General features: G+C 50.1%; 1 protein-coding gene and 1 long non-coding RNA gene across 9 annotated transcripts in view; one reads left to right on the top strand and one right to left on the bottom strand.

The window, feature by feature from the left end:
- Litaf (lipopolysaccharide induced TNF factor) overlaps nucleotides 1-20,945 on the top strand; it is a 33,217-nt gene extending 12,272 nt beyond the window's left edge. For 4 of the 7 annotated variants that reach the window (XM_004855873.4, XM_004855871.2, XM_004855874.4 and 1 more), the window contains exons 2-4: nucleotides 13,047-13,277; nucleotides 15,996-16,149; nucleotides 19,281-20,945. In XM_004855873.4, the coding sequence (XP_004855930.2) occupies nucleotides 13,052-13,277; nucleotides 15,996-16,149; nucleotides 19,281-19,389 (489 nt within the window). In that variant the 5' untranslated portion in view covers nucleotides 13,047-13,051 and the 3' untranslated portion in view covers nucleotides 19,390-20,945. The remainder of the gene's footprint in view (nucleotides 1-13,046; nucleotides 13,278-15,995; nucleotides 16,150-19,280) is intronic. The other 3 variants (XM_087209130.1, XM_087209131.1, XM_021237263.2) reach the window with 1 other exon arrangement.
- On the bottom strand, nucleotides 2,996-13,193 carry LOC106010371 (uncharacterized). 2 transcript variants are annotated; one of them, XR_015450456.1, is made up of 5 exons: nucleotides 13,022-13,193; nucleotides 12,766-12,861; nucleotides 8,011-8,070; nucleotides 3,428-6,819; nucleotides 2,996-3,327 (listed from the first exon to the last, which is right to left on the bottom strand). It is a non-coding gene; the product is annotated as an uncharacterized LOC106010371 (long non-coding RNA). The 2 variants fall into 2 exon arrangements; XR_002386543.2 differs by having other exon boundaries at nucleotides 3,428-8,070.
- Nucleotides 20,946-25,005: the final 4,060 nt, after the last annotated feature.

Below are 25,005 nucleotides of genomic sequence, written 5' to 3'. Positions count from 1 at the left end.
CTCAGGGTGAAGGAAGGCCTTAGGTTCAGTCCCTAGTACTCGAGGAAGAAGGACCTTGCTGAAGAGCTCCTGCTAGAAATACCTGTTGCATACAGGATATCGGTGTCATATGGGGACCTGACCCTCAGCCTGGGGAGCTGTCCTGTGAGGGGCTTTCCCCCGGCCCTGTGGGGAATCCGGAGAAGCTCAGCACAGCCCTTGCCCCAGGAACATCCCTTGGTTCTGCTAGGGAAACTGCCTGGCACAGGAAGATGTTGGGAGCAGGTGCCAGGGAGCATCGTCAGGGTGGGTGGAGTGGGAGCCTGCCTGGGGCAGAGGCCTGGGAGGGCATGCCAGGGGCCTCTGCGCTCATGGCACGGGATCCCTACACCTTGCCAAAGGCAAGACCGATGTTGCCATCCTTTTCCAAGCGGCAACAGTTAGCCTGCAGTATCTGGAATTTGGCCAGAGCCCAGGAGGCAAGCAAATCCAAGGCAGGAGGAACGAAGAATGTCTCTAGGCTGATGCCCAGATCTGTGAGCCACACTCTCTGGAGCCCCTGGCGAGCTCTGCAGGGACAGGAGCTTTGCCTACACCCCCAGGGGCTCCCATTCATCAAGTCCATGGAATAAACTCACACTGGCCAGAGGAACAGGAAGAAAAGGTTACAGATTGATTACAGGCGTGGGGGCATCTTGAGATGAAATCTAGAACCTCCTAGAGGTGGTGAACAGGGAGACAGTGGGCCTGTAGAACAGGTGGCAGCCTGGGACAAAGTCCTTCTGTGCAAAGTGTCAACCTTTGGTCTCCCCCGCCGCGGTGAGTCATGATGACGGTTCCTGTATGAGTTCTTGCTGCAGAATCTGTATCACGTCAGATGACTGATCCAGAGAAAGCCCCCCCATGCAGAGGCAGGAGAGCTCAGCATGCCAATGAGCTGTGCTTGGGAGCTTCATTTTCTGAGCCCCAATACTGTTAAGTTCCTTTACGTTGGGTTCAGCTGGGGGCGGAGGCCTCAGCAGCTTTGTAGCTGCACCGCTGGGATGGTACAGGACCCCCAAAGTGAAGGGGAGCGCACCCCTCCCTCCCTCCATCCCCCCCCTTCCCTTTCCTCCTCTTCTTTCCTCTTTCCTCTCCCCTCTCCCCTCCCAGACTAGAAAGGCAGAGGGAAATATGAGATTCATTTTAGGAAAAGGCTAAGATCTTTTGGGGGGTTGTTTAGAAAGGCTGTGGAATGCAGCCTTGCCAGCCGTGGAGGCCGCGGCTTGTGTGTTAGACGTGGTTTTCTGTGCTCGAAGAAGACTCCCGGGCCCTGCGCCCGCTGCCTTTGATGTGTGTTTACGCCAGCGGGAGCAGTTGGGTGGCTTTTCCTGGTATTCTGGGTTTGGAGGCTTATTTTTAGGAACTGAACTCTCCTTGGCAAGAGTTGAATACTTCTTTGGGAGGGCGGGGGCATGAGGAGCTCTTAGGCCGCTGGGTTGGGGGTGGGGGGGCTTTGCGCGTGCTCACACGTGCTCTCCTACTGAGCTTCACCCCAGCCCCAGCTTCTGGTTCTTGAACTAGAGCCCTTTGTGGGGTTCCCAGAAGGCCCAGCCTGGTGCCCCCCTGAAGGTGAGAAGGCTTCTGCAACTCGACCATGCCCTCCTGGCCCGCCAGGCTCCCCTGCCCCACAGGGGCGCTGATTGGGACCTTGTCCTCACTGCTCCCTTCTCCTGCTTGGCCTTTGTCCCCTCCGACAGTCAAATCTTAGAGCTCAGACTCAGTTTTCCCTTTGTGTCTACGCCTGCATCTCCCTGTCTTCCTATCCCAAGGGCACACAGGCTTCAGAGCCTCCGGGGTGAGAAAGAATCATAGTACAAAATGCTGGAAGCGCAGTGCCACCAGGATGAACTTGGGCGTGACAGCGCCATGGTGGGAAGAACATCTTCTCCCCAGACAGCAGTTACCCCTAGGCGTCCTTGGGGACCTACATCCGGGACCCCTCCGACACCATAATGCCTGCATAGACTGCGCGCATCCTCCTTGTGCTTCGAATCTAGTTCGCTTCTGAGAATCGTTTCTCATAGCCAATAGCATAAGGTACATGTAGGTAAGCAGTTAGTCCTTACACTGCATTGTCTAGGGGACAGCGGCAACAGAAAACCGGTCTGTACTTGTTCAGTGCCCATACTTTTTTCCTCAAGTATTTTCAGCCTCGGTTCGTTGAACCTGCGGATGTGGAACACGGATGTGGAGGCCGCAAGGCGAGCCTCTAATGACTCTGCAAACAGGGAGGGACTGAGGCCAGGCAGGGCAGGGACACAGTTCAGGGCACAAAAGGCTGTGGTGACGTCACGCCCCCAGAGATGGAGGGAGGTGAGAGGGAGGCCAGGCCAGGGAGATTTGCGGAGGAGACTTTTTTCAACTAAAGAGAGAGCTTTAATGTCTTTGTATGTAAGAGATCAACAGAAAAGACAAACAGAAGTGTTTGTCTTTTTGTCCGTCCCACACGTCCTCCTATGTCTGTCCACCTATTTCTGATCTGCAGACACCCACGGGTCTTTTTTGTGTATCCTTTAGGGATATTTATTCCTATTATAAGAAGAAATAGGACATAAATAGACGGTGGCTTACTGTAAACACTGTTCTGGCTTTTTTCATGCATCAGCATATCTTGGAGATGACTGCATTTCCGCACATGAAACTTCCTCATTCCATTTTGGTGGCTGCACACCCTTTCCCCACGCGGGTGTCTGCTGGGACAGTTGTTGCCCGTCCCCTGTCCCTAGCAACAGTGTCGTGAAGACACCCTAGGCTGGTGTGTGGTTATCCTCAGTGCAGATCACTGTGGGGGTTGGATTCCCTGGGCCTAAGGAGTCCTGCACATTAAATTTTGGCAGATGCCTCCAGAGGTGAGCCTCAGTTTACCCTCCTGCTAGCACTTGGCGAGAGCACTGAGTTTCTATGTCCAGGCTGGCTCTGTGCTAACAGAGGTTTTTTCTTTTCCATGTGAATGGATGAAAAATGATAGCAGATGTGGGGATTTTTTAAATAAAATCTTTATTTTAGAATAGTTTTGGGCCAGGGATTTAGCTCAGTGGTGCAGCACCTGCCTGGCAAACACAAGGTTCTGAGTTCGATTCCCGGTACCAAAAAAAAGATGTTAGAATAGTTTCGGGTTTATAGAAAAGTTGCAGAATTAGTAAAAAAAATTCCTCCATACTCTTAGTCCACCTTTGCTGCTATGATACAACACCTGAGACTAGTAATCTGTAATGAGCAGAAATTTACTAGCTTCCAGGACTGGAAGCTGGAAGTCCAAGACCAAGGTGTTGGCAGTTGCTTTGGGTCTTGTGTCCTCACTTTGTCCTGGATGGAAAAGAGATAAGGAGAGAGACAGAAGCCAGTGAGAATGACTGGAAAGGATACATTTAAACCACAGCCTCCTGCTCCACCTCCTGAAACTCACCTCGGTCTGTCTCACATGCCGCTTACTCATCCCAGCCCAGTAGCCTCAAAGCTGAAACTTGTTCTAGGGTCAGCTCCAGTCCGAAGTCCAGTCTCCTCCAAGTCAGATAGGAGGGAGGCCTAGGCATGAATGTCCCAGAGGAAAATTCCCTTCCAGCTATGAGCCTTTGAAATCGAAGTGGGAAAGGGGTGCAGAGTCCCTGGGAGCTGGCAGGGCTTGCTCTAATCTCTCCTTTCTTTGGTACCAGGGATCAAACTTGGGACCTTGCGCTTGCGAGGCAGGCAGCAGCACCACTGAGCTAAATCCCTGGCCCTGCTCTAACCTCTTTTCCGACCTCCTGATTGCCTCTAGCAAGGTCCCTTAGTGGTGACATTGGGCCCCCTGGATAATCCAGAGTCACCTCCATCTCAGGGTCCTTCATTTGATCCTGTATGCAAAGTCCTTCCCACCATTTAAGGTGACATTCGCAGAGTCACAGGCTGTGGAGTAATTTTGGGGGGGCTGCCTGTCTGCCACATTGGGGGCACTTGTGGGAGGCCCGGGCAGTAGGGATTTAGACAGATATGCGCCTGTTTACTGATAGGGTCTGTGCATGGGTCTCCCTGCCTGGTGGTGAAGCCACCTTGTGACTGGGCAGGTCCCCCTCCCGGCCTCATTGCACTTCTCTGAGGTGAGCCATCCCAGCCACCCTTTCCAGCATCCCGAGTACCCTGTGTTCTGGGCATATGGCTCTCTCTGCCGCCCCCTGAGCTGTTAAGTACTGTTGTCATCGGCCCATTTTCCAGACTGGGAAATGTGAGGCCCAGAGGAACTCAGCAGCTCGCCCCAGGTCACATAGCCTGGAAGTGACAGAGGTGGGATTTGAACCCAGGAGATTCCGTCCCAGGGATTCTGTTGCTTAACACAGTACTTACCCTAATGTTCCATCACCCTAACTCTTTTGCCGCTTTCACTCCCCTTCTGTGCCCCCTCCGAGGCATTCAGCAGGCCAGGCCTCCGTCCATGCTGCGCACTGCTGGCTGAAGCCCCCAGCCCGTGTTAAGTGAGAAGTGAACATGCACAGTGTATCTGAAAGTCCCGTGTACTACGGTAACTTGGGTACCAGGCAGTGACCATGGCATCTCCTTGACTCACGAGCTCCGTGGCCTCAGTTTCCCCCCAGGCTGGTTCCTGGTGGGCTTTTGCGGTGAGGCCTAGGTGCTGCTTGCAGGGTTGAGAACAGTGCTCACCTTGGGCCCTGCTCCTCTGTCTGTGGCCTTCTTTCCTGGGCGCCTGGGGACACAGAAGGACTCGGGGCCAAATGAGGAGACCTTCTGTGTGCTGAGTGGCCACTGCCAGTGGAGCTGCCTGCAGAGGTGCCCCCACCCGTTACCTGCCGGCAGGAGTCGTTGACATTTGTGGTATCTTGGGGTACAATCAAGCCAGAGCCTCAGACTTTACCTGACACCCACAAAAAGGCAGTGTCAGCATGGAGTGACAGCCATTTCTGAGTTTGCTGGGTGGTGTGGGGGTCTCTCTGGCCTTCTCCACCTTCCTGCGCTGTGCCCTCTCTGACCCCTCTGCCCTTCTTAGAAAACAGAATTCTTTCTTCTTCCCCAAGCGGGGTCATAGGACCCAGAACTGGAATTACCCTCCCGCCTCCCGTGGGGGAGCTGGTCCTGGAGGAATTCTTCACCCCCGTCTGACCGTAGGTCCCTCACCTGGAGGCCCTACCCACACCAGGGGTAGAGTGGAGCCGCCACACAGAGGGCCACGGGAGTCTGTTGCTGATTGCACAGGAGTGGACAGGTTCTGGGCTCTGTGGGTCTGTGTTCGGTGAGGCTCCCATGTCTTGTAAAACTCGGCTTCAGTGAATCTGTTCTGCTTCTCCACTGCTGACTGTCTTTGCTGGAGGAGGAAGGGGTCGCACCTTGCTGCCCCTGCCCCACAGCCTTCTTGCTCCAAGCCGGGAATGGATGCGGAGGGCCGTGATAGAACAGTGCTGAGCTCTTGCTCAAGAGGAAGTGCAGCCCGCTTGGGGCTTGGAGATGAGGCCTTGTTTCCCGTCCACACTTCCCTCTTCAAGTGTCCACCCACAGCTTGACCTGACCTCCGCCTAGATGACCCCCAGGACGCTACTGTGGAGCACAGTGGTACTCCCAAGAGCCCAGGGATCGAACTCAGGACCCTGTGCTTGTGAGGCAGGTGGCAGCACCACTGAGCTAAATCCCTGGCCCCTCCTCCTGTCTGTTTCTGTCCCAAACTCGTGCTACACCCCACCAGGTGCTGGGAATGAACTCAGGGCCTTTGTACTGAGCTGCATGCCTACCCCTTTTACTTTTTATTTTTCACAGACAGCCTCTAGCTAAGTTGCTAAGTTACCCAATCTGAGATCAAAAGCAGATCCTCCTGCCTCAGCTTCCCAGAATGCCAGAATTATAGACATGCACCATCACGACCAGCTTCTTGGTGTCCTTTTTATTTTATTCATTCATTCATTCATTCATTCATTCATTCATTCATTTATTTATTGGGTACTGGGGATCAAACTCGGGTCCTTGCACTTATGCAGCAGGTGGCGAAACCACTGAGCTAAATCCCCGGCCCCTTGGTGACCTTTTTAAACCCGTAGATACTGTTTTCTACAAATATTTATTGAAGGGCCGGGAATTTAGCTCAGTGGTTCCACCGCCTGCTTTCCAAGTGCAAGGTCCCAAGTTTGATCCCCAGTACAAAAAACAAAAACCAAATCCAAATATCGAAGCATCAGGGTGATCAGCTTGTCTTGTTTGGCTTGGGACTTGCCCACATGTAGCACCAAAGGGCTGGTAACAGGGAAACCTCTGTCCCGGGCAGGCTGGATTGGTGGCTCAACCTGTGAAGACCCATGACATTTCAGGCATGTACCAGGCTGAGTCCTTGTGTGTCCCACGTCTAGCCAGGTACGTTGCACAAGTGGGTTCATTTAATCCTCCCAGAGCCTTACTTATGAGGAAGAAACTGCCTGTGTGCCCGTTTTACAGACTGGCAAACTGAGCTACTGAAGGCAGGCCAAGGGGCACTGGGGAGCCTGGACATGAAACTGGGCCGTCCAGCTCCAGACTCTGCACCTTGACCTCTATACTGTGCAGACAGCTCTGCGGAGGAGTGAATGAGAGCTCCCTAAAGTGGGCGAGAGCAGGCTTCTTGTCTTGTTTCTCTTTTATTGAGGTATAAGTCACATAATATAAACTTTTTTTTTTTTTTGGCAACACTGGGGATTGATCCTAGGATTGGCACTGAGCTACATCCCCAACCTTATTTACTTACTTATTTTTTGAGACAGGCTCTTGGTAAATTGCCCAGGCTGGGCTCGAATTTGTAATCTCCCTGCTTCAGCCTCCCGGAGTGCTAGGATTACAGGTGTCTGCTGGCTAAGATTAAGCATGTGAAAGCAGACAGTTGGGTGGTGTTTCATACATTGATGATGTGCAGCTCTCAACTGTCTGGTTCCCGAGCATGTTCATCACCCCCTAGAGAACCCTGTTTCCTCTCAGTGCCTTCCCTGGTCACAACCATCTGCTGTGTATCTCTGTGGATCTACCAGTTCTGGGCATCTCATAAACGGCATCCCAGGGTTTGTAGCCTTTGTGCCTGGCCTCTCCCTGGCAGCACCATGTCTCGAGGTTCATTTACTGTCGTGGCCGGGAGCCCAGATGATCCATGTAGGCTTCTGGTCAATTTAGCAAGACCTTGTTTCAAAATAAAAAATAAAAAAGGGCTGAGCATGGATAGCTCTGTGTGAAGGCCCTTGGTTCAGTCCTTAGTACTGAATGAAAAAAAAAACCTAGACCAAATAACTTGCCCTGTCCCCTTGTCATTCACAAGGGACCCTGCTGCCTGGGAAAGCTGATTTGCCTAAGCAGCCCAGGGGGCCCTTTCATTTCAGAGAAATTCTGAGCTCTTCCCAACCACGAGCGGGAAGAGCCTTGTGAATATCCACACCTGACTGATCATGAAGACCCTGGTCCTTGTTTATGGAAGAAGCGGAATTTGGAATTGCAGAGAGCTCAGGGACAAAATTAACCAGCAGGTATGCTTTTAAGCCCTATCTGGGCTGTGTCAAAGTACAGCGCTCACAGCTGCTGCAGATTAGGGAGGCGGAGGGGAGGCAGTGACCCCTCGGAAGTTCACGTGTGCTTTCCTGCCGTGGGTTTGTTAGATTTGGGGGCACGTGTGCAGAAGGAGGCCAGGGATTGTCTCCCTGCCTCCCGGCCTGGCAGAGATGCTTTGGTCTAAAGAACTCTGGAGTTCAGCGGCTGTCAATCCAAGCCTTTCTCCTGCCTCTCTGTGTGACTTTGGAGAAGCAGCTTAACCTCTTTGAGCCCCAGTTTTTTCACCTGTTTTTTAAATTATTTATTTGTGTGTGTTTGTGTGTGTGAGAGAGATAGGGTCTCACCCTGTAGCTCAGACTAGCTTTGAACTTGCAGCAATCTTCCTGCCTCAGCCTCCCGAGTGCTAGGATTAACAGGCATGTGCCACTGTGCCTCACTGTTTATTGGTAGGATCATCCTGATTCCAGTCTTGGTGACTCATACAAGGGGGTGAATTTCACATCCTGTTACCGTAAAGGAAGCATCCTCGAGGGTTCCTCTGACTGCATTTGTAAATCCAGGTGGGGGCAGCTGTGAGAGAGATGGATACTGTAGTAGATTTGCTCAGAACCTCTGGACTCAAGGTAGCTGCCCAGTGGAGGCCTAAACAGGCCATGTCCAGTCCCTGGTATCACCGGGCACTCTCTTGTCCTTCCTGAGCAAGGCATCCAGCATATTGACTGGCTGGGCCCAGGTCGTGGTTCTGGAATGTGGGCTCCTGGGGTGACACCAGGGAGTGACCCAGTGACAGGGTGGACCTGGCCACCAGCCGTGCTTGGCCCCAGGACAAAATTCGGGAGAGCCCTTGGGCTGGGCAGCCTCACTCTGCTGGAGGTGGCCCCTGTGGTCATCACGGAATGGACTGGGACTTCCCTGGGGAGACTACGGGATGCACAGGACACAGGACTCGGTCGATTTGCATTCCTGACAGCTGGCAAAGACACATCTAGACACGCTGAATGAATAAATGCTGGCGATTGGAGAACCCATTTGTCCCAGACACCTGGTCTGACACACCGTGCATTCTCAACAGGCCCTCGGTGGCCATCGGCCCCTCCCTGGCTGCTTTGAGAACAGAAGTGTCCCCTGGAAGGGACCTCAGAGGCCCACGAGGCTATCTGCAGAGGAGGAAGCCAGGCCAGGTCACATAGCTGGTCACGGCTGTTTTCTGGGTCAAAGTCATGTCTGAGTCGGAGCTGCTTCCCTTTCCTCTCCTGTGGCCAGCGGTCACATCTGGCTGTCTTGACTTTTGGGGCTCCCACTCAGTGTGGATGTGTGGAAGGAGCCTGGCTGCACAGAACACTGAGACATCTATCGGAGTGACCCCTGTTCAGGGACCTTCTGAATGCAGGACCCCGTCCGGGCAGCTGCCTGGGTCGTGCACCCGTGAAGCCAGCCCCAGTCCCCTTTTCCATATTTAGAGAATTCCTCTTTCTGAATTTGGAAATAGCTAATAAAAGAGTCATTCTGAAATGGGGAAAACAGAAGTTCCCAACCCTTTGTGTTTTCTTAGACTTTGGGGGTGGGTGGAAAGTGGATGCAATAATCTCCTTCAATGAGGCCTCCTTTAGAGGGGCAATAGAACGCCACTTGCAGTGTCCTAATGACAAAGTTAAACAACTGGGAGGGAGAAAGGAGTCCTCTTGTGTATCCCTTTATTTCCCCTACAAAGCTCCCAGTTACTATGACAACCCACACTCCACAGGGACTGCCTGACTTGTTCAGTGCGGTGACCACCCAGCCACCCAGGGCTAAGGGAGGGATTCTCCAAGGCTGCACTCTGACGTGACAGAGCTAGCTTTGCTGTTTCACTAAACCAGAAATGCTTTCCTGCAGTTTCCAGTTTGTTCCAGACAAAGGGGAAGCATTCAATCTAATTTGTGCTAGGACCTCATCAGCACCCAGGTGGCCTGAACTCTGTGTGTGTGTGTGTGTGTGTGTGTGTGTGTGTGTGCGCGCGCGTGCGTGCATGCGTTTGTGTGGTGATGGAGCAAGGATTTCACTTTTGAGGGATGGTAAGGAGGGGAGGGGTAAGCGGGCCTCCTGTGCCTTAGGGGAAGCCCAAGGGAAAAAGCCTAAGAGAAATTGAAGGAGAGAAAAAGAAACAGGACTCAGCCTAGGCAGAGAAAGTAGGTACAGTAGTGGCATTTCCTGCCTTCAGGGCCTGAGGGAATTTAGAAAACTTTCAAACCAGCTGGTTACGGTTTTGTTTTTACTCTTTAGGCCTGGTGCTCATTTCTTTCAGAATTATAGATGTGTTTATGTGACTGACTAAAAATAAAAGCAAGGCTCTCGGAGACCCCCGCGGCCTGTGTTTTCGGGGCCTGTAATTGTTCGAGTGATGCAATTTTCCTAAGAGTGCGTGGGCAGGTCTGGGTCTGTCTTCCTCAAACAGGCAGGGACAGTGTGGTCCTGACGTGTTGCACACACGTCGGTGACGGCAGCGGGCAGGCGGCCCTGTTGTCCCTGGCTGGGAGAGCTGAGAAAGGCTGCTGGTCCCAGAGCAAAGGGCGGGGACAGGTGTGGAGCCACCTGGGAGCCACATCCCCTGGCTGTGTGGTGACCGACTGTATGTGGTCTCTCTCTCTCCTTCCTTTCTGTGCCTGGGGGCAGAGCAAGCCGACAGCACACCCAACCACTTTTCACAGCTCATTGCATTTTTAACGCAGAACTGATTTTCACAGACTCTCCCGTGATCTTGGGAACCCCCCTGCTCTCCCTGCTTAGCCTGCGGACTCGATCCCCCCTTCTCCCTCCACCTACAGAGGGGCCTTGTGCAGTTTCTTCTTCCCTCACAGACCTGTCTCAGCTGTCTTTTCTGGGGTGGGACCTTGCCTCTGCTCTGTAACCTTCTGTGGTCCTTGTTCTCACAGTGTGATGTGCAGGAGAACCAGAAGGAGAGCTGCTGAGGGCATTTTAAGTTTGAATAGCTCCATTGTAAAAGGCGTGAAGAAAGATCTGACATTAACTTTAAGACTACTTTTCATAGGGGCCAGGAATGGGATGTAGCTTAGAGGTGCCATGTCTGCCTGGCAAACACAAGATCCTAAGTTCAGTTCCTGGTACTGGGGGGAAAAAAAGAATACTTTTCAAGAGTACTTAACTCCATGTATCTAAACTAGGATCATTTCTTGTATAACCACTATAAAAATTGTTAACAAGATATTTTACACCAATTTTCATACTAAGTTTTCAAAACCCAGGCAGAGTTTTTCCCTTCCTCCCTCCCTCCTTCCCTCCCTGCCTGCCTTCCTCCCTTCCTCCCTTCCTCCCTTCCTTCCTTCCTTTTTGGTGGTGCTGGGGTTGGAATCTGGGCCTCACACATCTAGTATTCTTAGCACTGAACTATACCCCCCACCCTTTTTAAAACTTAAATTTTTTCTTCTGCCTGCCTCGAAAGCTCAAGGTCCTCAGTTCGATCCCTGGTACCAAAAAAAAAAAAATTAAAATTTTGAGACAGTGTCTCACTAAATTGTCCAGGCTGGCTTCAAACTTGGGTTCCTCCTGCCTCAGCCTCCCCAGGGTCTAGGATTTACAGGTATATGCCACTGTGCCCAACTGGATGTTACATTTTTTATCAAAAACATTTTGATCCATAGTTCATCAAATTTACTGTTGGAGATCTAGGTTCACATAGCCTGGTTGTCCCAACACTCATGTACACGTGTATCAAGAATTGAATTATTAGGGTTTTGTTTTTGTTTTTGTTTTGGTGTTCGGGCTTGAGCCCGGGGACCTCAGGCTTGCTGTCACCACTGAGCTACACTCCCAGCCCGAGTTTTTAAATTTAAATTACTTAAGAAACTTAAGAAATAAAACAAAACCCTTAAATCCTCAGTCGCACTCACCATCTATCAAGTACTAAGCAGCCTCGTGTGCCATACCCAGGAAGTGCAGATAGAGGTCATGTCCAGCCCAGAGGTTCTGGGCATCTCAGTCAGTCCCATAAGTCTGAGCGCCTCTGGGGGACTGGGAAGTTTCCTAGGACCCAGCCCAGTCTACTCCCCCTGCCTCTTTCCACTCCCCAGGCTGAGCTTCCTCGGAGGAGCCCCTTCTCCCTGCAGCCGAGCTCCTTGCTCCTGTGCCTGTGGAAGTTCTGGGTGGGGGAAGAACGGGCAACCCGTCCCAGCCTCTCCCAGCAGCACACTGCCCCGGCCCTCGTTTCCTGGTTCTCCCTCCTGTCGCAGCAGGAGACGCAGCACACAAAGGACGCCACTGTGTCCTCTCCAGCTGCCCAGTGGCCACTGCGTGCCAGCATCAGGCAGGAACACAGCTGGGTCTCGGGCTGTAATTCTAGGCAGGCAGGGGCTGTGCCAGGGAGGAAAACCACTTTTTTGCCCTCACAGAAGAAATGTGTGCCCAGGTGCTCTTGGACTCTGACTCGCTTTTCCAGATGAGAATGAGTGTGGATCTATCTGCTTCCTGGTTTTTTTTGTTTTTTTTTCTTGGTACCAGGGATTGAACTCTGGGACCTTGCGCTTGCGAGGCAGGCGGTGGAACCACTGAGCTAAATCCCTGGCCCGCTTCCCTTTTTTTCCCTTTTGAGGTATTGGCTATGGAACCCAGGGCCTCACACATGATCGGCAAGTGCTCTACTACTGAGTTATATCCCCAGCCCTTGTTAATTTTTCATCTTGAGACAGCGTCTCGTTAAGTTGCCCAGGTTGGGCTTGAACTTTCGATCCTCATGCCTCAGCCTCCTGGGTAGCTGGGATCACAGGTGTTTGCCGCCACACCTGGCTCTGTGTTGACTCTTAAAAACTATAGCATACATGACAAAAAGGGGCACACATCTTAACAGCACCACTCGAATTTTCATAAAGTGAACAAACCAATGTGATCAGCCCCCAGGCTGAAGACCCCGGGAGAGGCCCTTCAGACCCCTCCCAGACTTGCCTTCCTCCTGCGCCCCAAGCCGCCCTCTCCCCATGTCTCGGCCCAGCACTTGTCGCTCTGTTCCTGAGCTCCCTGTCACGTGTCCTGGCTGCTATTGCTCAGCACTTTATTCTCCATAACTTGTGGTTGGTTTTTGAATGCCTTTATCATTTCCATGCCCCGGTATGATGAGTGAAAACCGCACTGGATTAAAAGAGAAGTGCTCGACTGGGGAAAGAACATTTCTGTCGGGTCTGGGTTTGGGGTCTGAAGAAGAAACTGCTCAAATTTAGTTGATGTCTCTCTTGGGAGTTTTCTAGGTTTGGGTGATCTGGGGGCCTATTTACTTACTTTTTATCTTTACTTAAGAAAGCTTCTGTTGGGCCGGACATTTAGCTCAGTGGTTCCGGCACCTGCCTCGTAAGTGCAAGGTCCGGAGTTCGATCCCTGGTACAAGAAAAAAAAAAAGGAAGCTTCTGTTAAAATGAGGATTCTTGGGTCTGGAAGGGACATTTCCGCCCCTCTGACATTCAGATAGGCTGGACCTGTCCTTTCCTCAGAAAGGACATGAAAGGTTAGAGGTGGGGAGATCGGTTGAATGTCTTACCTGGTGTCTTCTGTTTTTGCCGTAGGTAAAATGTCGGTTCCAGGACCTTACCAGGCAGCTCCGGGGCCTTCCTCGGTGCCCACTGCGCCCCCATCCTATGAAGAGACCGTGGGAGTTAACAATTACATGCCGACGCCTCCAGCCCCGGGGCCGGGACCGACCACGGGGCTCATGACAGGCCCGGATGGGAAAGGCGTGAACCCTCCTTTGTATTACACCCAACCAATGCCCGTCCTCAACCCCAGTGCCAACACAAGTAAGTGAGGCCTCTCCTCCCACCCCACCCACCCTTATCCTCCGCCCTGGCCTGAGAACTCAAGAGTCAGGGGTGACCAGAGTGTGGGCGGGGCCACCTCAGCCCTCACCTTGAAATTTCAGAGCCTTAGATTTCACTCTGGTGAGGCCCACGGTTTTTCCATAATAAAATAATGGTTTAGAGTGAGGTGTGGTTGTACACGACTGTAATCCCTGCACTTTGGGAGGCTGAGACAGAAGAATCACAAATTTGAGTCCTGCTTGGGCACCTTATGGAGACCCTGTCTCAAAATAAAAACAAAAGGGATGGGAAAAATGGTTTAGGGTCTTTCCTATGCCCAACCTAGTCACATTTGGCACAACCAACTGTCCTAGGGGAAATGGGGAGTGGGAGCTTGTGTATGAAGGGCCCTGCTTCTACTGAGGTTTCACGGAGAACCCCAGCCCCAGGTTTAGGGGGAACCGGAGGAACAGGTATACAAAAACCTCCACGGTCTTACTTCCTTGGTGCTGCCTGCAGCTCAGGTGTGTGGCCTGGTCAGTACCCCAGCCTTCAGGAGGGAATCTTCAGCAGCTGAGAGAAGAAGCCCATGAATCTGTTCACATAAGCTCCTGTGCCTCAGTTTCCCTGTCTGTGAAATAGGACTCAGCCGGTACCTGCTTCCTTGAGTTGTTCAAATGAGATACTGTTCCCTATGCCAAGCATAGACAGAGCCAGCACTCAATAAAAGGAAACATGATGGTGGCTGGGCTCAGCTGGACCCCTTGAAGTTTGGAGGAAGATGAGAAAATAGCTTTAGACTTCATTTATTTGTTTGTTTATTTGTTGGCACCAGAGATCGAACTCAGGACCTTATGCTTGCCAGGCAGGCACTGTGCCACTGAGCTACATCTCTAGCCCCAAATAACTTATTCTTGAGCCAGAAAATCCTTACTGCAGCTTACATGTTAGTGCCCAAGTGTGCTTCAGCACTGCTTTTCTGGGAAGAGTGTTTCTGTGGGTGTTACTAAGCTCAGTAGCTCTGGGCAGTGGTGCATTCCCCCCAACATATAGGCTACATGAATTTCATTCTAACTACATAACAAAAGGGAGCGGAAGGGTCACTTTGACAGACATATGAGCATAAGCAACTTGAATGCTTGATGATTTTCACCCCTGGAAATTGTCCTCCGATCGTGGCGCCCGTACCTTCTTGCAACATACCCTCCTCCTCCTAGCGTTAGTTTGTACTCACTGTGTGTACAGACACGGTTTCAAAGCGTTGTCTGCCAGGGCTGGGTGTGCCTCTCCTGCCTCGTAAACTCTGCCCTCGTCAGGGGGCCCTGCAGTCCCTACAGGAGGCTGTGTGACACAAGGGGACTGCTGATTGTGGTGTACACCACGGTAAGTGTAAGGCTCCCGACAGCCCTTATAGCCGGGTCTTCCCAGCAACTCTGTTAACTCCGGAAGTTTTAAGAAGAGCTTAATGGAGATGTTATTCACACACCCTGAAGCTGTCTTCTCTAGTGCTCAGGTCATTGGTGTCGGCTATGCCTGAATGTTGAAGCTGCAGACCCCTGACCAGCCCCCCTTCCTCCTCCCGGCAACCACTAATCTGTGGCTGCAGAAATTGGGGCTGAAACCCACCCCTCCACTGTTCCTGTATTTATTATCCATGGACCACCTCAGTGGAACCTCTCCAGGGGCCTGAAAGGCAATCTGGGGAGCCCGGTCCGGACGTGCTGACTCAGAGCTGCAGGGCAGCCCCAGGGTCCTGTGATGTGGAATCTGCAACTCGAGGCACAACCAGCCTTCCCCCATCTCCTGCGTGGAGGTTTTGAACACTCCTCAAGTGAAAATTTTACAAATCTGCTGTTGTTTCCTCTTCTTCCATTTTCTGTATTTTTCAGTTTTTATTGTGGTAAAATATGTAACAAAGCGCACCGTTTTGCCATTTGTTTGGGGGTTTTTTTGTATCTGGGATCAAACTCGGGACCTTGCGCTTTCGAGGCAGGCGGCGGAACCACTGAGCTAAATCCTGGCCCCGTTTTGCCATTTGCGAGTACAGCTCAGTGGCCTTACGTGCATTCGTGTTTTGGTCTAGCATTGTCACAGTTCACCTCCAGGACTGTCCGCCTCCCCAAAGAGAAACATTGTCCCCGGACAGCAGCAACTCCCAGTCCTCTTCCCCCACAGACCCTGGCTTCCGCCATTCAGTATCTGCTTGTGATTCCTCCAGGGACCTCTGAGTGGGTCAGACAATGCCTGTCTTTCTGTGACTGGCTCATTTCGATTAGTGTGATGTCCTCAAGGTTCGTCCACATTGTAGCTGGTATGGGGGTTTCCTTCCTCTTTAAGGCTGAATAATGCTTCATTGTGTGCACAGATCACATTTTATTTCTCCATTTGTTTGTGGGTGGTCACTTGGGTGTCATGAACAGTGGTGTGGTTTTCTTTTCTGTACTGGGGATTGAACCCAGGGCCTTTGCACTGAGCTGCATCTCCAGCCTTGGTTTTTTATTTCCAGACAGGGCCTCATTAAGTTGCCTAGGCTGGGCTGAACTTGCAGTTCTCTTGCCTCAGCCTCCCAGCATGCTGGAGGTTACGGGTGTGTGGTATCGTCATGCCTGGCCTAGCGCTGCTGGGAATGGCTTTTGGAGGCCCTGTTCCCACTTTTTTGTGGCTTACGGAACTCCTCTTCTTTGTTTACGGAGCAGCATTTGTCTTTCCTTTTCCCAGCAGTACAGACAGTCTTCGTGCAGCAGCCCGTGTCCTTTTTTGACCGCCCCATCCAGATGTGCTGTCCTTCCTGCAACAAGATGATCGTGACTAGGCTGTCCTACAGTGCTGGTGCCCTCACCTGGCTGTCCTGCGGGAGCCTGTGCCTCCTGGGGTGAGTGTACTGCCTGCCCTTTTGCGCCCTGTAGGGGTTCCCACTGCAGCAGAATGGATGTTCAGGCCGGGGACTTCCTTGGGGTGGGGACCGTCCTATGCATGGTAGAATATTTTATGTTGGCAGTGCTGGAGATCCAACTCAGAGCCTGGTGCCTGCTAGGCAAGTACTGTACCTCTGAGCTACGTCCCAGCCCCTGGTGTAGATGTTATTCAGCATCCCTGGCCTCTACCCACTAGATAGAGGCCCGTAGCCCCCCTCCCATGTTGTAGTCCACGCTCCCCCTGTGGCTGCAGAGTCCTCGAAGTTGAAAACCCTGCTCTTAGGTACACGGGCCGGCACCTGGAACCTGAGGCCGCTCGTTTCTTCTTGCCCTGCCTGAGCCACTCCCTGGCCTGTGGGAACAGGGGAGCAGCCACCCACCTCCACAGAGGGTGGTACCCTTAGGGTTTCTTCTGCTTCTAGAATTCCATGGCCTACATAATAATGTTTGCTTGACTCCGAGGGAAACTTTACACAGGCTGTACATTGACACGCTTCATAGTAACCTCTTCAAAACTTCTTATCCTTTTATGACCTCAAGTATCTTTGCCATTTTCAATGGAGGGGAGGGATTGCAAACATATTTGTGTCTGTACCATGGGCATTATATTTAAAGAGGTAATTATTTCTGCTCTGGGAGAGAAATTTGAGGAAACATGATTGAATTTTTTTTCCCAAGCAGGTAATGCTAGGCATCCCCCTCCTGTCCATGGGGCCCGCTCTGAACCATGGCTCTATTGTTTTCCTTGGAGGAAATGGGTTTGTAAGCTTCTCTGCAGGAGCCTTCTGCTCCTGAGGACTGCCACGTGCCTTGCCATCATCTGCCTGTGACGTTAGCTCAGGAAAGAACAATATTTCTCTTCCTTAATTCAAAGAGGGGCTCAGAGCCCAGAGCACCTCGTCAGGTTCCTAGAGGTCACCATTAAGTGAGGAAGAAGGTGACTCAACCAGGTTTCTTTGCACCCAATTCCCTGCCTTGCCTGTAGCCTCCAATGCTGGCTGTTGCTTTTATTCCGTGGCCAGAAAATGTTAACTACAAGTTCATTACCTTTGAATATTTATATTAAGGCTCATTTTTACCTTTGAAATGAGGGAAAGGAATATTGCAGGTCAGCATCTGCTGATCTGGCTTTTGAAATGGAGGCAGCCTTTCTGCCCGTCCTGTCCCTTCCTTAAATGTGACAGAGTGGGATCCGATCTCCTCACTCCAGCTGTGTGACAGTGGGCAAATGACTTCACCTCTCTGTGCTTTTGTTTTCCCTATCTGTAACCATGGGGCTGCTGAAGATAAGGTCAGTGAGTGTGTGTGACGCTGTCTGGATTTGAACTTGGTAAGTGCACACACCAGGAGGAAATGCCTTTCACGAGACCATTTCCTCTTCGGAATAGTTCTAGATTCTGCTTTATGTGAATCAACACTTTCCTGTAACAATGTTGAATTTTACCTACATTTTCGGTGATCTGGCAACCACCGTTCCACTTTCTGTCTGTGAATCTAAGTTCCTCATAGAGGTGGAATCTTTCAGTGTCTGTCATTTTGTGACCTGTATGTCACAACACTGGTCCCCAGGATGCATGATGATCTTGCCTGTGTGTGCGGATGACATAGCTAAGAGGTGTCATGTGGGGAACTTGGCTCAGCTGCTATGAGCAGCAGCTTCTCCGAGGAAGAAGATTTGAAAACACAGGCCTGTATACTATGGCCCCAGGCTCTGTCCAGCCCATACCTGGTTAAGTGTCACTAGAGCCCAGCCATACCTATTTAGGAATTCATACCTTTTTAGGAATTCTCTACAGCTGTGGCAAGGGGAGAATTGAGCAGTTAAAACCCAGGCCACGTGGCCCATTGAAACTAAAATATGTACTCTGCAGCCTTTCAGGAAAAAATGTACTGGGCTGGGGATTTAGCTCAGTGGCACTGCACCTGTCTTGCAAGGCCAAGGTCCTGAGTTTGATCCTCGGTAACAGAAAAAAAAAATTACCAACCCTGATCTAAGACTCTAAAGGATGTTCACATGACTCCAGATATGAAAAATACACCCAGGTGGCTGGGGATTTAGCTCAGTGGCACCTTGCCTGCTTCAGAAGCTCAAGGTCCTGAGTTCGATCCCTGGTACTGAGGAAACAAAATCCAAAAAAACCCCGAAAATACACCCAGCACAGTCTCTGACAGATGTAGGGTCATATCTGCAGTCTGTTGGTCCTTCATGTGGACTCAATAGGGTCTTAATTTTCCAAGGGGTGCTATAATGTGTCTTTAGTTGTGCTGTTGTGGCTGCCTCAATGTCCTGAATCGATTCTATGATCTTTCTTTTTTCTTTTTTTTTTTTTGGTACCGGGGATCGAACTCGGGTCCTTGTGCTTGTGCAGCAGGTGGCGAAACCACTGAGCTAAATCCCCGGCCCTTCTATGATCTTTCATGGTCATTTTGCCTTTGGGGAACAGCCAGAAGTTACAGGGTACCAGGTCTGATGAATAAGCTGGGTGAGGACATATTGAAATGTTTTTATGCACCTGCCTTTCTATTGGATGGCACTCAGTGGCCGCATTCACCATACTTTTTGATCACATCTCTTAAAGACACTCACAAAAGAGGACTTCCAGAACTGCTTCAGAAAATGGCATGAAAAATGGGATAAATGTGTTTGAAGCAAGGGGAAAATTGGGGGGGGAAATTAATAGTAATTGGTCTTTTATTATTGTAATTTTTTTTGAGACAGGGTCTTGCCTTGCAGTTCAGGCTAGCCTTGTAGCCCAGGCTGGCCTCGAACTCCTGGCAAGCCTCCTGCCTTACTGCTGAGACTACAGGCCTGCACCACCACACCCAGCCATTGTAATGAATTTTTTTGGGGGGTAGGGTACCAGGGATCGAACTCTGGTCCTTGTGCTTTGCGCAGCAGGCGGCAAAACCACTGAGCTAAATCCCTGGGCTTTGTAATGAATTTTTAAAAATGTAAACAGTCACCATAGGTTTTGATCACACAGCTGCAGGTTCTCAGAGTTAGGATGTGGACGTAGGGTTTTGCGGGGTACCGCCCGACCTGTTGCAGTGGCTAACATGCTCCCTGTGTGACCTTTTGTTCTCCCAGGTGCATCTTGGGCTGCTGCTTCATCCCCTTCTGCGTGGATGCCCTGCAGGACGTGGACCACTACTGTCCCAACTGCAAAGCCCTCCTGGGCACCTACAAGCGCTTGTAGAACATGGCCAGGCCTGGAGGGAGCTGCGAGCTGCAGGAAGTTCCCTGAATCTCCCCCAGCCCACCCCTGGGACAGGCTCAGCTCCAGTGGTCCCATCTCTCCACCTTCATGTCTTCTTTTGGGGGGAAAATATCGCAAAAGTAACAAACCTCCTAACCCCAGAAATTGCTGATTGGAGAGATGCACAGGAGATGCAGAGACGTGGACCTTGAGTGTGGGTTCAAGGGTTTCCTGCCGACCCACGGCCCCAAAGCCACCATGACTGTGACGCCGCCCCCTCTGATATCTTCCAGCGATTTGCCTTCCGGCCTCAGTGGGCCCTTCTGTTGGTCTCAAACTAAGAAGCCACAGTTTGCCTTATTTTTGAGACTGTTGTGCCTGGCCCTTGGCTGAAGCAGCCTGTAGCACCTGTCATCCTGTCCTTCTCTTCCTGCCCCATGACAAAAATCTTGCCTTAGAGACTTTATGGGTTTGCTCCTTAGATTCTGTAATTGCAAACTTTTTTGGCACTCAAGCTCATTTTAATTTCTTAATGTTCTTTCAAGTGCAAGGAAGGGCCATTAACACTCATCAGACATAGATCCATGAGGTCATAAATGCAAAATCAAAGAAAATTAGGGCTGGGTTTTATCATTGTTCTGCCTTTCCTTGTTTCCTTCAGATCCTCAGCTCCACTTTATATGAAGGGATTTTTTTTTTTTTTAATGGTTAATAGTATTAACAGCTTTCCTGACCTCCTTTTGGTCTTGAACACATTTGAACCTAATTTGGGAAGGAGGGTTTTATAGACTTGTTTTCTGTAACCATATGATGGGGATCATTTTCCCATTTGTTAATGCACACTTTGTTTTTGCCTAGTTTGGGAGGGGGTCTTGTATTGCCCAGACTGGCCTTGAATTCCTGGACTCAAAGGATCCCCTCTGCCTTGGCCTCTTGAGTAGCTGGGATTTCACATGCTTATCACTGTGCCTGGCTCCCTTTTTTCTTTTTTAAACAAAAATAAATGGATAATTTTTTCATTGCCTTTACATGGGTTTACTGTGGTTCTTAACAGCCTCTCAAAGTGGGGTGCCTTTGGGCTCCCAGCAGAGCAAGGAGGGAAGCCTGGTCGGGCCCACCCAGGTGCTGAGAGTTTGGGGCACCAGAAGTGTCTTAAAGGAATCTAAAGTCTGACTTGATTTTTCAGAGCTATTCTTTGTTATATAAGAGCAGCATGATTTCTGGGACTCAAGCTGCAGCCAGAGGTCTAGGTTGGTTGTTGTGCCACTTTGAAATTGAGACAGAGCTGGGCTCACCTTTCTGGAGGCCCTGTTTTGAAACTCAGCTGGCACAGGGAACTCATGAATGAATACTCATGTAGAAATCCAACCTAAAAACTTGGCCAAAATTCTATGTATTGGTTGAAATTTGTAACTGTTGATTCAGCTTTGTTCACTGGTGTTTTGGAAATGCCAGTAATTATTTCTGCAGTGAATTATGGATACCATATAGTACTTTGGTGTTATCTGCTTTTCAAAAATAAAAGTCTTTGGTTCACTCGGTGAACTATTTATCAATTCTGGTGTGAAGAAAGGTCTCATGTTGTGTTTCCAGGCATTGCTACAAAGAACCCTTATTTGCTCTGTAATGGTGGAAAAATCCTTCACAACACAAACTTCAGACTTGCTGAATGTCCCCCGATGTTGCTTGTTAACGAGTGGAGTTTGAATACTGAGCTGTTGGAACCCCTCAGGCATCCTGGATGGCAGCAAGCCATGGTTTTCAAGTCTAATCAAATGCACAGAAGAAAGCCATTGCCATTCATTCTCCAAACAAAACTTGCTTTGTTCTAAGCAGGTACTGTAACATGCAAGGGGTATGCATCATACCCCCCTCTTTCCTATCTGATGACAGTTTCATTTTGGAAGGTGCAGGAAAATAATGTCATCTTGGTGTCGCCTACATTGTCATTGAAACCCTAATTTATGGTCTCAGGAAGTTGCTGCTCACAGGATCCCCGATTGTATGGTTTTTCTTCCTTTGACAAAACTCAAAGCTGTGCCTAGTTAGCATTTGTGCTCCGATGGTGGTATATAAATGATCTCAAGCTGTTACTAATTATATATGCAAAAATCTCCAAAAGCAGGGCCATTTCGAGGACCGTAAGATATACATTTTGTGGAATTTGAATGTCAAATTCCTCGAGTATGAAATACTCATCAGATATGCCATCGGAATGTCAAAAATACAGACTTAACCATACATTTTTGCAAATTAAAAGACTTTTACTCTGCCACTGTCTAGGGGGGCACTTTGGAGTCACCCTGTTGAAAACACTGGACCACAGAAAATTTGATGAAAAGGTTTTAACCCACCTACCTGGACCTCAAAGGAGAATTTTGCCAGTTTCAAACTAGAAGGAGTTGCTGCTTATGCACCGTTCATCACCTCACCTCGGTTATAAGAAGTGCTAGTGTGTTGCCTTGGTAACAAAGTTTTCAGGTTTGACATCTCTTTAAGCCAACTCAGCACGTGACAGACTCCTTGCTGACCATGGCATTGCCTTAAAAATGTTTCTGGGGGACAACTGGCTTCCCCGTTGCTACCCAGAGCTCTTCATAGCCTCAGTTTGGCTCAGTTGTCTTCCCAGAGGAGGTCTTGCGTGTTTAGAGTATTAAAAGCCCTCTCCAACTTTGTGGGCTCAGGCTCTCTGTTAGGAGTAAATCTAGACGTTGGAATTTTACTTGCAGAATTCTGAGTTGCACATTGGATTCTTATTAAAATTATCTGCTGCCTTTATGACTGGTGTTTACAATGAGTCTGTGTTTTACAGGCCCTGGAGTGAATTGGAAGTAGATCCAGCTAAGGCCAAAGAGAGCGGGAATAGTTTTAAGGATTTTTTTTTTTAAACAAGATGCTGAGGCTCAGATTAAAAGGAAAAAAACAAACCATGTCACAGCCAGGCATACAGCTTAGTGCATTTAACTGCCTTATGACTGCTCTCTGAAAGTATAGAAAGATGTTCTCCTATTTCAGCACCCCACCCCCGTTTTTGTTGTTGATCTTTGGTGGTGGGGATCAAACACAGCCTTGTGCATACTAAGCATGTGCCTTACCACTGAGCTCCTCCCTCAGCTCTCTTTTTTCCCTTTTAGACTCTGTCTCTTTACTGGGAATTGAATCCAGGGCCTTTGCACTGAGCTATATCCCCCACTCTTTTTTTTTTTTTTTTTTTTTGGTACTGGGGATCGAATTCGGGACCTTGCACTTGTGAGGCAGGTGGCGGAACCACTGAGCTAAATCCCTGAGCCCCCCGCCCCCCCATACATTTTGAGGCTAAGTTACCCAGGCTGGGCTGGAAGTTTAATCTTCCTGCCTCAGCCTCCTACAGTGCTGGGATCACAGGCGTGTGGCACCACATCCTACTCTGTTCAGCTTTGAGTCTTAAAGAAATGTGTCATTGCAAAGCCACATTTTCAAGGCATACCCATTGGAAGTGCCCTGGCCTGGAGAACTTGGGCATCTTCTGATTCGAGAGCCATTTTGGGGCAGCCTGATGGCAACAGAGCTGGCTTGGGAGGAAGAAGGCCTAAGCTGGGACCAGACTGCCTCAGCTTCCCGGCTGATCAGAGGACGCCTGTCCTGGGCCTGCCTCCTGCACCTAAGAAATATGAGGTGGATACCACATGCCGGCACTCTTATGCAGACCCTATGAGAGGGGCTGGAGACTCCGGTGTTCAGCTGTGGGTGACTGCTCACTTGTGCAGCAGTCAAGGGGCAGGTGCCGTGCCCTCCCTGTGAAGCTGACGGAGAGGACATTGGAGAAAGTCCAGTGTCACCAGTGGTCACAAACCAGGAGGAAAAATTCCCTGGAACAACAATTGCACCCAGGGCTGGGTGGCAGCTTGTTCTCTAAAATCATGTCACTGGTATTGTCCCTAGTTAGGGGAAAGTCTTAGGTTTCCATGCCAGACGAGTCTGAATGGTTCATTAAGAAAGTTTGTCGCATTCTCCATTCCTGTGTCATTTCGTTTGCATTTCTCCCTCTTGAGGTGGACTCCGGATCTTTTCCATTGTCTTTTGAGGATGGCCACTTTCAGAGCTGGGTCCTTTTCTCCTCTTCTTCAGCTCACTCTCCTCCCATGTCCTGTTGGTAAGCAGGAAGGAGAGGCTTGCTTTCGGTGGCAGGTGGATTGGGATGGGACATGGCTCATGTACTTGCCTGCCCCTCCAGTCAGCAGAAAGCCTTATCTTCCTGGAGCAGTGCAGACTGTGCCATCCCCAGTGAGGACATTTTGGAAAGAGCAAGTGGGAATACTTGACTGTCACTTTCAACGTTAGCGAGGGTGGTTTTTTTTTTTTTTTTTTTTGATACCGGGGATCAAACTCGGTCCTTGAGCTTGCGCAGCAAGTGGTGAAACTACTGAGCTAAATCCCTAGCCCATTGAGGCTGTTTCTGTTGCTGTTTGCAAGGAATTCTGGAGTAAAGAAGTGAGTAGGAGCTGGGTGTGGTGGCACACGCCTGTGATCCCAGCACTCAGGGAGGCTGAGGCAGGAGGATTGCTGTGAGTTCAAGGCCACCCTGGGCTGCACAGTGGGACTCTCTAAATAAATAAATAAAAATGAATAAATACAATTAACTAAATAAATGGAGAAAGAAAGAAAAAAATAAAAAATACCTTCACAGATGGAACCATGGCAATATACCAGGCAGCAAATCTTGGGCTAACTTCTACATCTTTTCACTAAAGAAAAAATTTATTAAAGAAAAAATATATATGAAATTTCAGAACTCTGGAAGGCTGAGGCAGGAGGATCATAAGTTCCAGCCCAGCCAGGGCAACTTAGCAAATTAGTGAGACCCTATCTCAAAATAAAAAACAAACAAAGGCCCTGGATTCAATTCCCATAACATACACACACACAAAAGGAACACATTAGGAACTGTAATGGGTATTCTTTTTTTTTTTGGTACGGGGGATCGAACTCAGGACCTTGCGCTTTTGAGGCAGGAGGCGGAACCACTGAGCTAAATCCCTGGCCCATGTAATGGGTATTCTTATTTTCCACTCAACACTCAGCTGTGTGTTGGCCCTTACCCAGTGGAAATTTTCCAGTAATACAGAGAGGAAGCAGAAAGCGAGGCCTTGCCCATTGTTCAGGCAATGTGTGACATTCTAGACTTAACCTGCACGTGTGACATTTCTAGGTTTCTGACAAACATGGAGAATACCCTACACAGCGGTGACGCTCGGTACCGGCACGGTGGGGCCCTTCCCCAGTCCCTGTCACCCCGCAGGTCCCTGGAAGACTGCACATTGACCACAGATGGCTGGAACAATCTCCTGCCACTTCCCCCAGGCAAGGCCTGAGTTATTTCCAGTTTTCCCACACAAACACTGTCCTGGTCACTCCTACATGAGCGTGCGGGAGTGACTGGGGACAGTGGGGCTGTGAGGAGTGCCAGGGCAAATTAAAACATTGCCACCTTACTGGAAAATGTCCTCTTGTCATCTGAGTGCTAACTGGTGCCCACACTCTTCCTGAAGGCCCAGGGAACACACACCCCAACCCCTGGCTTCGCCTGTCTGGTGATGTCACCGCTGGACCAAGGGAGCCAGGGGATGGCTACTGTGA

This window comes from Heterocephalus glaber, unplaced genomic scaffold (genome assembly GCF_053883595.1).
Source record: "Heterocephalus glaber isolate CG9 unplaced genomic scaffold, H.glaber_assembly_v1.0 deba00000943, whole genome shotgun sequence".
NCBI lineage: Eukaryota > Metazoa > Chordata > Mammalia > Rodentia > Bathyergidae > Heterocephalus > Heterocephalus glaber.
This window is presented reverse-complemented; position numbering and strand designations above follow the sequence as displayed.